General features: G+C 37.6%; 1 protein-coding gene across 1 annotated transcript in view; it reads left to right on the top strand.

The window, feature by feature from the left end:
• Positions 1–15,687, top strand: part of MYOT (myotilin) — a 35,895-nt gene that overhangs the window by 8,271 nt on the left and 11,937 nt on the right. Inside the window, exons 2-8 of the mRNA XM_089908574.1 lie at positions 1,307–1,424; positions 2,105–2,167; positions 3,752–3,893; positions 5,412–5,435; positions 6,241–6,360; positions 6,454–6,697; positions 13,931–14,491. Of these exons, the coding sequence (XP_089764700.1) occupies positions 1,307–1,424; positions 2,105–2,167; positions 3,752–3,893; positions 5,412–5,435; positions 6,241–6,360; positions 6,454–6,697; positions 13,931–14,491 (1,272 nt within the window). The remainder of the gene's footprint in view (positions 1–1,306; positions 1,425–2,104; positions 2,168–3,751; positions 3,894–5,411; positions 5,436–6,240; positions 6,361–6,453; positions 6,698–13,930; positions 14,492–15,687) is intronic.

Consider the following 15,687-nt stretch of genomic DNA (forward strand, 5'->3'; position numbering starts at 1 on the left):
GTTTTTGTTTTTTTCCAAATACATATCCAGCAGTGGAATTCCTAGGTCATATGGTAGTTCTATTTTTAGTTTTTTGAGGAATTTCCATACTATTTTCCATAGTGTCTGCACCAATTCACATTTCCACCAACAGGGTATAAAGGTTTCCTTTTCTCCACATCCTTGCCAACATTTGGTGTTTCTGTTCTTTTTGATGATAGCCATTCTGACAGGTGTGAGGTGATATCTCATTGTGGTTTTGATTTGCATTTCCTTGATGATTAGCAATGTTGAGCATCTTTTCATATGTCTGTTGGCCATCTGCGTTTCCTCTTTGGAAAAGTATCTATTCAGATCTTCTGCCCATTTTTTAATCAAGTTGTTTTTTTGATGTTGAGTTGTATGAGCTGTTTATATATTTTGGATATTAACCCCTTATCGGTCATATCATTTGCAAATATTTTCTCCCATTCAGTAGGTTGTCTTTTAGTTTCGTCAACTGTCTCCTGGGCTGTGCAAAAGCTTTTAAGTTTAATTAGGTTCAATGGATTTCTTATAACAAATATGCTGAAGACTTGAAATCAAAATGCAAATTCAGAGACAATACCACATGCCCTCTGAAATGATGTTTTTGGGAAGTAACTCAGCACTTCTTTTGGGTGCAAGCATAACTCCGTAAAGGTAAACATCTGGAATTTTTACACTGCAAACATTAAAGAAGTTCCATCCTTAGTCAAGAATTCAGATGTTCTGGATTGATCTGCTATTTGTAATTAATTTGCTGGTCCTAGTGTGAATACAATATACTTGAACTAAATTTCATTAAATTTCCATCAGATTTAGATAGAATTTCGTTTTTCTCTTTCTTTTAGGTAAGTACCCAGAGAAGTAAGAAAACATTTTCTCTCTGGGATTATGCTTGGAATATGCAACAGAAATGTCAGAGTAAGTACAAAATGTGAATGTGCATTTGCTGCATATGAATATAGGGAGAATTCTACTTTTAAAAAAATATACCAATTATCAACTTCCCTAAGTGCAAAGTGATTATTTGCTTTATAAGTTATTTTTTCTGCACAATAGTGACAGCCCACTGATTACGGGACTAAGACAAAGGAAATTTAAAGCAAAACTACTAGGAGGCATAATCCACTAATACTTGCTCAAAAACAAAAATTACTTGAATTATTATGCAAATCAAAAGAAAAATAAGGACTAAAGGTAAAAAATGTCAAACATTCAAATGTATTTTCAGTGAGGCACTTCTATCAAAGCCACCTCTAACCTTTCTTTAACTGGATTGTGTTTGGTTTTGTTTCCCCCACAGGATAAAGAAGAAAACCACTAGAGTTTCTCTGACCATCAGTTCCCCTGTTAATGAAACCTCCAATATCAGATCAAGTTATTCTACCTTAGTTCAACCACTGTGTATTGACCCCCAGAGGGTAGGTTCAGTTTTAAAAGCTTTCTGAGGGGTTCCAGTAATGGAGACACAGGCCCAGAGAGGAAGGAATCAATGCAACTTTCTTGAAAAGCACACATAGGCAGAGCCTCCAGCTGCATGACCTCAGAAAGAACAAGAGAGAAATCTATGGGTCTCAAAAATAACTCCACGGTAGTTCTGTGGGTTGGCCATTTGTCTGTGTGCCAGGCCATAAGGGACAGTTGGTTTCTAGGAGCTCAGTCCCATAATAGAATATTCCAACTATCCAAGGAATGAATTCCCTTTTAATTAAAAAAAGGGGGAAATGCTTTTTCAAAAATCTAAAAGATACAACAAGAACAACTGTATGGAGAAAGGAAAAAAATCTAATCAGTAAAATTTAGAAGTTACTTAAACCTTTAATACACAGTCTCTAAATACTCATTTCTCAAATGTAATCTCCCAGTGTTGTATTTCACCATCTCAGCTAATGGAATGCTGGAGGAGAGAGAAAAAACGGTGGCATTGGAGCAGACATCCAAACTGACATTTAAATTAGGAGCATCATCCTTTTCAGAAAGTAAACTTAGGGTGTGGTCGGTAACAGCTAAAAATGATCCAGTTAGTCCATGCCCACCATGCACATAGGTTTTGGGGCCTTGACAATATGGATGATAGTGTCTCTTCTATTTCTTAAACCAGATGCAGAGTCCCTGCAGCAGCCTGTCGGGATCCACTTGTGTAGTAGCCCCTGTGTTTACCAAGGTAACCTATCCACACTGCACGACGCAGTTTGGATTTTATAGATAAATTGTGGGGATTATCAAAGGTGAAAGAAGAAGGAAAGAAAACTAGAAAAGGACCTCAGAGATTATGATTATTTTATATATGAGAAAACTGAGTCCCAGAAAGCATAAAATTATTGTTCAGTGTCACAGAGCAACTCATGGTTTATCCTACGCTCTTTAGATTTTTGCTCTGTGTCAGTCCTCCAGCTCTGGAAGGAAATGCTTAGACTATCCTTTCCAAGCAGACAATGCTCTGCCTGACCTCAAGATTCATCAGATTCTCTTAACTGGCCATAAGATGCCCTTCTGAAATAGTCAACAAGCAAAGCCATATCTACTTCCTGCTTCGGTCACAGTCAGAGATCAGGATTGAGAAGCCTCCTCTATCACTCACTGGAAACAGCAGGATTCAGTCAGTTAGGTCAAACCAAGCTAAGATTGATATCTTCTCTGGGCTCTCTGTTCCAAACCTAACAGAACTGAAACTATTGCCATTGCTGGCCCAAGGTATGAGAAGCATGGCAGGGACTTAACCAGATACAGGATGGGAGACACAGAAAACAATGTCATTAAGAGTAAGGAGCACTACTATCAATTCTGGAAGCCCACTTTCAGCAGATGCCACCAGGCACAAGCATCTATTATTTCCACAAGTCTCCTGCTGCATTCCTTCCCTGTAATATGCAGCCCTGGGCATCAGGCTCAAGGGTGCGGTTGGTGGTCATTATGTCTTAACTAGGTCTCACCTGATAGAAGGGCCTCTGATCCTCTCTCTCTCTGGTCTGAGGGCCAAGTTATAATCTGAAATGTAATTCTAGATTCTAGAGGACCCTGGAGCTAAGAATAGGAGAGGAGAGAGATTAGGATTTAAATTTAAGGGGTAAATTTACAACAAATGCCACTCGTTCATATGCATTATGAGACTATACTAGCTTGTTAATAAACACTTCTTATATATATATAACTCTTCATTCTTTAAAGAAAGTTTTCAGATTATTTCTCTGAAATGAGCCTCAAAACCTCAAGTTGGCTGAGCATTTTACTAGCCCTATTTCACAAACAAAGAACATGAGTTCTACAAAGGTTAAGAGTCTTCCAAGTTCCTATGATGAGCTTCAACCAGCTAGTGGCAAAGTTGTGATTTTGGCCCAATTCCTCAAAGTCATGATTCAGAATCCTTAACAAATTACAATACTGCCCATGCTGCTTGACCAGTAATAAAGATTAAATCTGTGACTTCACAGGTACTCAATAAAATAACACAACAAAGTGAAGACTTTTCAAGTAATTGGTTTCCTATCTTGAAAAATGGCTCTTGGGTAAGTAAAGAGCCAACTTTCTCATTAAACTCCATGAAACTGAGATAAAAACTTATACCTGACTGTAAAGCACACTATAAAGCACAAAAGATGCCCAGCAAGCTCCTTATTTTGATTAAGGTACAGTCAGTAGTCAATAATTATGATGAACAGCATGCACACTTACTGCAATTGGCACCCCAAATCATTGTATATGGTGAAACAGTTTCGTCGATTCTGTGAATTCTGTGTTTATTCTTCAGCATCTTCAAGACATCTCTACAACCAGAGGTCAGTGTGTCGTGTTTGAATGCCGAGTCCAGGCCACAGCCACAGTTCAAGTTCACTGGTACAGAGAGAAAGAGCAGATAGCAGACTCAGATGACTTCCGAATTCTGAGAAAAAGTACAGTGATAAGCTTCTCAATTTACTTTTCATTCTGATTAACCTTGAAATATAATTCATGTTTTAATGTTTAATAGCTGATTCGTTACAGGCTCAAATATTGCTACTGCTAAACAATTACTTCAAATCCAAATGATTCCTCAACATAAACAGCCAAAAAAGAAAACAAAACAACTGTTTTGTTCTGATTAAACAATAGTTTTAATAGCTGTAAAAAAGACTAGTTTGTTTTCAGAGATTAACCTTATCTTCCTAAACAGTTCTTAGTATACAAACAAGAAAAAAATGTGAGAATAAACATATTTTTTAAAGAGCAAAACAAATGAAAACTGGTGCATAACTTTCTAAATACTTTATTGTGTAAGTTTCCTACCAAATAATTAATTTAGGGAAGGGTAACAAGTATGACGATCTACCCCATGCTAAACACTGAGTTTATACTTTATAAACAATTTCTCATTTAATCCTCACGTCAATATTTTGAGGTATGCGTTATCTGCATTTTATAAGCAAGAAAACTGAAATAAGAAATATTAAACACCTTGCTGAAGGTCACAAAGCTAGTAAATGCTGCAGCCAAGGTTCAAGCCAAGGTATTTCTTGCATCAAGTGAAGAAACTATACTCACTTAAATATTAATTCAAAACAAGTGAACATTTGTACATCACATTTAGGAAGAAACACCTCTATTACACAACATGGTATTTCTCTTAAAAATAACATTTATTGCATTTTCTGAACCTAAAGTAATACATATTTATTATAATAAATCTAGAAAAATATAAAATGTACAAGAAGGGCTTCCCTGGTGGCGCAGTGGTTGAGAGTCCGCCTGCCGATACAGGGGACACGGGTTCGTGCCCCAGTCCGGGAAGATCCCACATGCCGCAGAGCGGCTAGGCCCGTGAGCCATGGCCGCTGAGCCTGCGCGTCCGGAGCCTGTGCTCCGCAACAGGAGAGGCCACAACAGTGAAAGGCCCGTGTACCACACACACACAAAAAAAAAGTACAAGAAATTTAAAGTTACATTCTTACCACCCAGAGAAAACTATTAACCTTTTGTGTAGTTTTCTACAGTAGTACTACAGTATTTTTATGATGTAATATTCAACTTTATTTTAATTAGAAGGAGTAAAAAAGAAAAGGATTTTCTCAGGAGAAAAAGGCCACCTCAGGATTAGTGTTTCAGCAACAGCTCACATTCAGAGAAGAGATATATCTGGTCTTACTTCCTATTAGAAATGAAGAACTAAAGCCCAGAGAAGTAAAGTAATTTTCAAAAAATCACAGAGCAATCTAGTGGTAGAACATGGCTAAAATACATTTTTTTTTTCTAGCACCTTGCCAAGTATTCATTCCATTATGTACCTTTTCTGAGTTTCTAGAGAATTTACAGCCTGTGACTCAAGATTTCAGTCAACGTTGTATTTGCTTCAAGTTATTTCACACATGGCTCCTTCTCCCAACTAAATTGTCATCATTTAAATTCTCTCTCTATTCTTTTGTTTTATCTTTCAGAAGCTTGTTTATCATCCATTCCTGGTAAGCACAATTTTTCAACATCTTGATAATAAATAATTAAACCAAATTTAGCATCAGAAGACTTTGGCTCCTAAGCCACTTTTGCCTTCAGGAGCAGTTTTGAGGCTACCCTATGCCAACTCTTGAACTGATACAACAGAAGAAGCAAGATAACTGGGATCTATCAGTGTATTTATTCGTTTATTCATTCATTCAACATGTATTTACTAGACACAGGCTATGTCCTGTTCTGTTCTTCACACTGAGGAGTCCCTGCCCTCACAGGGCACAGATTCTTCCTCTAATTCCATTTGGGATATTATTTGTGCCTCATGAGCAACATACAGAGGCAGTAAGGAGGTGTCCTGACATCATACATCCAAATTGTTGACTGTCCAAGAAGTATGTGTGGTGCCCATCACACAGTGGCCATCACTGTCTAACTACCATGGCAATAATAATTTTTAGGTCAGTTCAGGAAATCTTTCTATAGGACCTTTATGCTAAGCACTAAAGCTACAGAAATCTAGAATTCAAGAGATAAAGTATAATCCCTGCTTTTAAGAAACTCACAGTCTAGTAGAGAAAACAGATGTGTCTAAGAAGTAGGTGTTAGGGACCAGGATGGGATTATTTTAGGTTGTATTTTTAAGATTTATCTTCATGAGCCCACTCAAAGACAAAAAAACTAATCAGATGGATTTTTTTAAATCTTAGGAATACAGTATTTATTCCTAGTACGTACTCTCCTTGACATCCTCCCACACTGTTTGTTAACTTGAGGGATCCAAATACTCTGGTCAAGTTGACTCTCTCCCCTTTCCAGAGGAAGTGTGCACCTTAATTATCGCAGAAGCATTTCCTGAAGATTCTGGGGAATTCAAGTGCATTGCAGAAAATGAGGCTGGGGCTGTAGTCTCCACAGCAAGACTCTTTGTTTCTCCAGGTAACTCCTCAGGATCACCCTGCTCAAATTCAGCCCTGAGCCAAGAGGAAGATTCTGTTTCTATCTGAACTGGTGACTAATTATATTTTTCAGAAGGAAAAGAAGTAGAGAAATCAGAGAGTTCTCCAAAGTCACTCATGAGGACATTTTCTCCAAAACTGGCCTCCTTTCCCTGGAGCAATGAGAGCTACACAAAGGGCAAAAATCCAGACAATACTCCAATAAGCCTTATGCCAACTATTCCTGAAACAGCCAGTCACCATGAACATGAGATCCAGGTTCCAAAGGAGGATTTCTGTACCATCAATGAAAATTCCTCTGAGCTACAACCACAATGGTAAGGGCAGACAGACCTAACATTCACTCATTCAACAAATGTTCTTGGCTCTATATATAGAACAGTGAACATGACAAAGCTCCTGCCCTCAGTGAGCTTGCATTCTGAGATGACTCACTTTACCTGTGTCATTTCTCCCTTGCCCTCCATCATGCATTTCACCAGGGCCAAAATAGTAAGTCATGTGCTTAGATCCAAGGGTTTAAGGGTTTGGTACAGAAACATAGTAAAAAAAAAACAAAACACCAACAATGTTGAAATGGCAAAAGGTTCTGAAGAATGGGATCTTTTCCCAAAACAGAATTCTATGTCCTATCTCAATACAAATTGGTAAAACATTTTGTGATACAGGTTTCTTCACGGTTAGTCTTAGAATACAGACACAATTGTCCTTCCATTTAGAGGACAAATTGTAAATGGGAAGATAATTCAGTAAGCGAATTTGCCAACCAGGCTAGGTTTAAAAACAACATAATCCACCACCATTCCCAGCCCCCAAAGACAAACATCAAACGAAAATACTGATTTTTAAAAAACCTAAAAATTGATACTTGGAGACTCCAAGTCATTGGAGGGACTTCCCTGGTGGTCTATTGGCTAAGACTCTGCATTCCCAATGCAGGGGGCCCAGGTTCAATCCCTGGTCAGGGAACTAGATCCCACATGCTGCAACTAAGAGTTCGCATGCCACAACTAAAGATTCCACATGCCACAACTAAAAGATTCCCGCATGCCGCAAGTAAAAGATCCCGCGTGCCGCAACTAAGACCCAGCGCTGCCAAATAAACAAACAAATAAATAAACATTTCTCTTTTTTTAAGTTATTGAAGACTAACAGACCTGGAACAGTGCATGAAGTAAATAGTAGAAATTCAATAAATAGTGGCTATTACTTCACTGCATTGTTCTTTTATCGAGATCAGTGTTATCTCCAATAACAGCCTATGACTGTGATTTCTCAGTCGGTCTCCTGGAATCCCTTTAGCTTATAGGATCACTAGTCACCTGGGCAGTAGCCACCCCTAAAAAGATTCCTCATGGGATCAAGGAAGCATGGGTGTGTGGAAAAATAAATAAGACTGCAATTTATTGAACAAACATCTATTAAGCACATTGTATGTGTTTTGTCAGTTTCTGTACCTTGGGAAAATAGCCAATACTCATATCCAAAATTTTTCTCCATGAGTACCTGTGTTTATCAGTGAGCCTTTAGGACTTAAAAAGGCCTTGAATTTATAATATAATATCTTTCATATGAGACTACTATCTTTTTCATTAATAAAACCATTTGTGGGGACACTTATCGGGCAAAAGTTCCATGAATGTTAACAAGTTTTTTACTGAATGTCTACCATGAGCTAAATTGTCCTAGACAAGATATATAAGCAATAAAGAATCCCTCCCTCAGAAAAAAAACTTAACCTAGTTGAGGAGATACATTATACCACATAATAGTCCACTGTATGATTTCCTGTTTCATTTGCGTCTCTCAGCAACCCTGATTTAGGTTAGTAAAACTGATACTATCTTTGTTTTTTCAGTTAATTATTAAAGCTCAGAGAGTTGAAGCAACTTGTCTAAGGTTACACAGCAAGTACGTAGTAGAGTGGGCACTCACACTCAGGTCTCCAAAATGGATAATAAAAAGGTTAATGTGTCTAGAAAGCTGTAGAAGATCAACCAAATTAATGTTATGATTTTTACTGTTTGACTCCAAACCCAGTGTCCATTATTATTTCTTGCTTGAGAAGCATAAGATTGAGTCAACTACTACAATGGGACTCCCTTTTGCTATAGGTCTATGCAGAACTTCAGTAATCATAGTGATTAATGCATAACCTGAAAATGAATAAAACATTCTTCATTTTTTAGTCCTTTCATCTTCAATATGACATTTTCCTTCTCAGTTGAGACAGCAGAAATTAGCCTCATCACACACATCTGACCTCTGATTTTAGAAGCAGCTCACAGCACCATTTTTACAATCGCATATATACTTCACATTTTAAAAAACAACATAGGATGAATGAGTGACAGTTAAACAGCTACCCTTCCACTGATGATGAGACAAGAAGGAACTCCCTGGACATGCAGCAAGAAACATTTCAATAGGAAACATGTGAGATAGTAGGGAGTTACCTACATCTTGTGAGGCATTAGAATGATTTACCAGAGGCCCTTACTGATAATTTAGAGATAGAAATGGAAAAGGCTGTCTCTGGGGCTTCCCTGGTGGCGCAGTGTTTGAGAGTCCGCCTGCCGATGCAGGGGACACGGTTTCATGCCCCGGTCTGGGAAGATCCCACATGCCGCAGAGCAGCTAGGCCCGTGAGCCATGGCCGCAGAGCGGCTGGGCCCGTGAGCCATGGCCGCTGAGCCTGCGCGTCCGGAGCCTGCGCGTCCGGAGCTTGTGCTCCGCAATGGGAGAGGCCACAACAGTGAGAGGCCCGTGTACCGCAAAAAAAAAAAAAAAAAGTATGTCTCTGGGGGGCAGGCTGGAATATGGTCCACCCACCTGACATCTTAATATTTCGTTCAGTTTTAGGATGATTTTTCTCAAATAAGCAACTAAACTATTCAAATAGCCATATTTGTGAGAAAACATAAAACACCACTCAAAAAAGCAAACCAAATATTAAAAAGTAGAAAAACAGATTCATGGTAAATTACTGAATACAGACCCTTAACTTTTGAGAATGGTGTTACAAGTGATCTTACTTACTTTTCCTAAACTATCCCTTGATCCCCTAATTGTAGCAAGAACCTTAGCCTAGATGTACCATGGGGCTACCGCACTGTAACAAACGTTGTACCTTACAAAAGTCTAGGGAAAAGAAGAGGCAAAGCTTAAAGGATAAAGAGTAAATAAAACTAAAATTCTTCCTCAACTATGGAACATTTAGAATCTGGCCTAGGCAAAATTGGGGATTTCAGTTTGTCCTGAGCATCTTCCCTACTTGGCTGGTAGGGTGTATCTCAATCAAACCCTGTTCTTGGGAAGAACTAAGTATCAGTCACATACACCACATTTAAAGTGCTCAGAATAGGGCCATACTCAAAGTAAACGCTATATGTATCAGTTATTCTTGTTATTTTTATTGTCACTTGCACTTACATTTTAGGTCTCTCTAATTTAGATTGAAAGGCTTTGTCCCTATTAATGGAATCTGAAATATCAGTGAGCAGATGTGGAGAAATATTTTGGGTGATTCCTGAAATAAGACTTTGTAAGTGAATGCCCACTCAACAAGTCTAGTAGGCTTTTTCTACTAAGTAACGGCTGTGTGCCCAGGTGGCAGTTTTCAAACTTTCTCTGAACACCAAAGGAAGGTACACCTACATGGTCAGCTGTGAAGAATTTTAAACAGCTCACATGTGCTCAAACATCTATTTGTTGGATCCTAACGTACATGATAATGACATCAAGACTGGAGTATGCATGAGGGAGGGGAATAAACAGATATGCTTTAAGCAATAATACCATACCAAAGTTAAAGCCACTAAATAGGGATAATTCCACCTGATTAGCCTGATCCTCATGCCACCTACCCCTCTTCACCACCTCTTGTCGATTTGAAGGTTTCTTCCTCTGTAATTATTTACTTCCCTGCACAAAAATGGAAACTTAAATGCTAAGATGGTCTCCTTGATGAAAGGAGAAAGGAAGCTGTGTAACTGTAAGGAGTAAGGGAAATAAAGAGAGCTAACAATACAGAGCCCCAACTGTAAACACTGCTCGTTTGGTAGTTTCTGAAGTGTTTCAAACGCTTTTAGAATGAAAGTATAAAGTCAAGGAGGCATATGCTATCCAGATTCAGAGAACTTGCTAAAGAAACCAAATCACATTTTTCCACTTCCCCACCTTCCCAGTGACATAACACCATCATCCTGCTCTCCTGCCTTTGCCCAGACAGACTCCCTCTCTTGAAACAAACTGCTTGAACCCCACTCCATTCCCCCTCCCATTTGGCAAGAGAAAAAAAAAGGCCTTCAGATGAACAACTATCCAATACAAATCAATTTGGAGCCCATCCATCACTGGTCTTATTTCTGGAGAAGTCTTAGCAGTTAGAATGTCAGTCTTAGAATACTACTTCCCTTTTAGTCCTTTCTTCAACAGGGAAGATCAAAGCCCCCACCACAAAAAAGAAAATAAGTTTTCTTTATATTTTTTCCCATTTCCCAATTCTTTGCTCTTCCCCCTATATGAGCTTGCTAAAGCTCATAGTCAAAGCTCACATCTAAAATAAAGAGGCTTGCAAGAGAAGCTCATGTAATCCCACTCCTTAAATATCACTAAGACATCTGAGATATTGTTTAGACTGTGGACTCTTACTTTGACATGCCAGCATAGGTAGATGGACAGGCAAGCACATCAGATGTCACTGTTTGGCAGCTGATAAAAGTCAGTGGTGCTATAATACTAAGCACAGAGCCACTAGATTAGTCTGTGAGGGAAGGGGATGCCTCTTCGTTCCCTTTAGTAGTAGGTTAAACCAAGCAGGCACTCTCTGGAACTCGGGTAAGTCCCTTCTTTATTCCTGCTTCAGTTTGGGGTTTTGTTTTTGTTTTTTGTCCAAATCAGAACAGTATGTAAAAGGTGATCTTCAGATAAAAAGTTCAAAAGCCACAAGATCATAATGGCATTATACAAGATTTGAAAAGAATGTAACTGGTTCATTCCACTGAAATTGGAAGGCATTACAGAAAGGGTAAAAGGAAAGATAGTTGTGTGTCATTATTTTTAAATCATCATTTTTCTTTGAAAAGGGACACTTGATCTAACTGTAATTGTGGTACTGTCCTACAGCTTCAAAATATCCTCAGGTTTTTGTGCAAGTCTGTGCTATATTAGACATGAGGGGGAAAGTCAAGATTTTTCTAAATAGGAGACTTAATAGTACTTTATTCATAAAATCTTTGAAATTTATTTAACATTATTTGGAATAAAATGACACTGTCATATAATAGAAGGCATTATAGAATTGAATTGTTGAACAGTAACTACTACAAACATGAAGAAAAACCTTTCAGAGTTACCTGTGTGAACATCTGTGTAAAATTTTGTTGAGACATGAATAAAATGAAACTTTTGAAAGAACATATTTTTAATTGAATTTTTTTTAAATAACAGTAATTGTTAACTATGTAGGCTGATACCAAAATGTTCAAGATAGTTGACCTTCTAAAAATATATGTAAAGAAAAATAGGGATATTTCTGGAAAATATCTACTGGCTATTTGTTAAACAGTTTATTCCTTCCTTGGTATTTGAAATTAATCTGAATGATTTGCCTGCCCAAAAAGGAATTTAAAACCAAACACTGGATTCAATTCTGCAATGGAAAAAATAAACCCATAACTATAAAACTACTTGCCTTGAAATAGAGTCTTTTTTCGTTTTTTTTAGAGTATCTAATTAAAGCCTCCTTCTGAATGTTTTTCTCCAATAATTTAAAGGCCTAATATAGTTAATTACTAAAATGCACTCTAGTTGAATGTGCTTGTATTCATAAACTCAAAATTAAGAAATGTATGACTTTTTAAGTGCCTTTTTCAATAGAATCTTTCTCTTGGCTGTTTAGTTGCATTTTTGTTCTTTCCTAAAACTGCTAATTTTAATATAACTCTAAACTACATGCACAACCTGAGGATCAAGTTATTTGCTTTAGAAGTTTTTCATTAAAAATGATACTTTCTTCAAGATAGGAAACTGAATAATTATAAGACTATGCTTCAATGATGACAAACAATTTGGTTAATTTTATTAGTTAAAAGTTTGATTTATCATTACCTCAGAGTTGATTTATATTATATGAAACTAAATGTATTTTGAACTAAATTACTTGATATTTTAAATAAAGACAGAATCAGTATTACAAGAATTTATGGCGCTAGTTTTTGTGTGTAAAGACTATATACAGTCCTGCCCAGATTTACCTTACTAATGGAAGAAATCAGAAGCAAATATAATTCTCTCACTTCGCTATATAGTAGAAACTAACACAACATTGTAAAACAATTATGCCCCAATTAAAACAAAAAAGAAGCAAATATAATTCTTTAAGGTTGATTATAGTGACAAATGATTTATCAAAGGAAAAATGGGGAACCACTGTCGGAAGTCAGGAGTGTCAATGCAGAGCTAAGTAAGAAAAATGGCACCCTTCTCTTCTTGGGAAACTATAGGCTAGCTTCACAGTTGCCTTACTTCCCTTCTGTACATCCTGTTTGCCATTTCAAAAGGAAAAATAATATAGGAACTAAAGCAATTTCAAAATTAGTCTAAAATACATATTAAACATGTAAAAATAATTTAAAGTGAAACTAAATACCTAAGAGACCATCGAGACCAATAACTAGATAATACAATCTAAAAATAACAAAAAATTACAAAGGGCTCTGGAATACTGTCAGTAACATATATTATATACACACACAGAGACACACGAATATAGTCACTCCTTAATATCATCTAGTTTGGTACTATGGTCAATTGGGAATCAAAGGGAGAAAAAGAAGCAGTGAATTATAAGGTAAAACAAAATCCACTCAAGGTTGACAACAGTGAAGAACAGATGTTTGCTCTACTTTGTGAAACTGTAAAAGGGTGAAGGAGCAAATACGGACAGTAATGTTCTTTACCAAAGAAGCACATTGCTCCCCTTGATTCACCACATCATTCATCACAGATCACCAGGGCATGAATTAACTGGAGTATCAGAAGAGCTGTTCATCAGTTTTGATGAGCAAGGGGAAGAATTCAGACTGAATAGAAGCTGACATGTTATATATTTACCTGCTAATAATTTTAAATCATTAACTCTCTGTGGTTAATGAAACTGTAGCCTCTGGGCAAAAGCTAAACATGAAACCATAAAATTATCACACTGAGCAACATCACAGGTTTTCTTTTCATAAATAACCATTTGGCAAACTTAAACTTTTCCTACATCTTGAAGGCCCTGGGTGTGCTTTAAGAATCACCCAGAGGCAAACAAACACTAATGAATTCTTTTTTCTTATTCTCAAGGGGAAAGTCACTTGTGCAAAGACAACAGATAAAGGAATGGGAAGTCTAGAAGCCAGGAAAGTTCCACCTTGAAGTGACTTTGAAAGCACATAAGCTTTAAAAAAACAAGCAAAAAAACAAAGCACAAACACTCTTAAAGATCTTAAACAGTACTGTTTTTTATGCAAATACTGTAACTGAATCATCTTCTTCTTTTGAAGGAACAATATTCTTCAAGAGAAGGCCACTCTATCAAAGCCAGGAGCACAGTATTCCCAGGATCTCAACAACGAGGTGCAGACCAAGGTTGCTTCTGATTCACTGCAACCTTGTATAATTCCAGGCTTGCAGCCCCAGATTCGGGACCCCACCCTTCCAGGAGCAAATCATTATAAGTTGCCTTCAACTTCCATAAACCAGCTAAGCATGTTTAACTACGAACGTCCAAAACACTTCATCCAATCCCAAAACCCATGTGGCTCCAGACTGCAGCCTCCTGGACCGGAAACCTCCAGCTACTCTAGCCAGACCAAACAGTCTTCTATTATAATCCAGCCCCGCCAGTGCAAAGAGCAAAGATTTTCTGCCTCCTCAACAGTGAGCTCTCACATCATTATGTCCTCCTCTGCTTTCCCTGGTTCTCCTCAGCAGCTTGCTGGCTCCAACCCAGGCCAAAGGGTTACAGCCACTTATAACCAGTCCCCAGCCAACTTCCTCAGCTCCATATTACCATCACAGCCTGATTACAATAGCAGTAACATCCCTTCCACTGTGGACTCCAAGTAAGTGAATTTTTAAAATATATATAGAGAGAGACAGACAGACAGACAGATAGAACTGTGTATACCGTGAGCTTGTATCTGGGGGAGAAGGGGAGATAGGTTATGTACGTCATTCTTCACTATCTAAAAAGTCAATGTGACATCAGAGTCTCATTCCGTATTTCTCCTAGAACACCTTAAACCAGGGTACTGGCAATAAGTCATCTGACCCATTCTCCAGTGTCCAGGTTGAGCTGAACCCAAATCACCTATTACATAACACAATTACTTACCTACTATTTTCCATCTTCAAAAAAAATATTTCTAACACACCCAGGAACAGTGAACTATTCCCCCACCTCTAAGTTACGTTCCTCATGCTGTAAATTTAATTGCTCTGGTTCTGAGCTTAGCTGAGGTGAACACCTGTCTGCTCGTCTTCAGATAGGATTTCCTCTCACATAAGCAGAGGCTATTAAGTTTCTTCTCAGTCTTAGTCTTTTCTTCCTATCCATTTTCCCCTCTGATCCTGAACAACCACTTGGCTAAAAAGAAAATATGGGATTCAAACACTGAAGTATATGAATTTTCCCTATGATCAGAAGGAAGGACTGAATAGGTAAAGGCTCATGATCTTAAGGTTTCCTCTGGTAATTAAAACTACACTTTGTTCAAATTGGTTAGACCAACCTAAATACAGGGAAGAATACCTGAAGCCTTATGCAAGCATGTACTATTTCCACAGCCCTAAAACTGTCCTAGGAGAACCTGATATGAAGAAGGACAAAGTGGTTGTGCTTTTTTTAAAACATGAACTGAATACTTTGTGCTTATGCAAACTCTGGGCTATCAGTTTTCCTATTCCTTGGCTGGCTAGAACATCAGAGAATTAATCAGAGGCATCTGAAAAACTGTGTGATGGAATATATTTTGTTGGTTACAGACTTATCAACAGATTTGCTGAAATTCTTGCTAATTTCTCTCAGTTTTCTCTAGAGGCTAATTTTTCTAGAGATTCCTATTTTTGGTGACAACTCTGGAAACCTAGGTGAACTCACCAGAGCAATTCAACTTGCAAAGAAACCTTTTCAATATTTTTAAAAATAAAAACGAGGAAAGCCAAAAACATTCGTTAGAATCCTATAGATACTAGGTTGAACCATTTGAAATGGCTGATAGTTAAAAATTTTTGACTGACAAAAAAGGCATTCTCATAG

The sequence above is a fragment of the Delphinapterus leucas genome, chromosome 3, assembly GCF_059928025.1.
Source record: "Delphinapterus leucas isolate spDelLeu-1000000601 "Yukka" chromosome 3, BTC_Dleu_Yukka2, whole genome shotgun sequence".
Classification (NCBI taxonomy): Eukaryota; Metazoa; Chordata; class Mammalia; order Artiodactyla; family Monodontidae; genus Delphinapterus; species Delphinapterus leucas.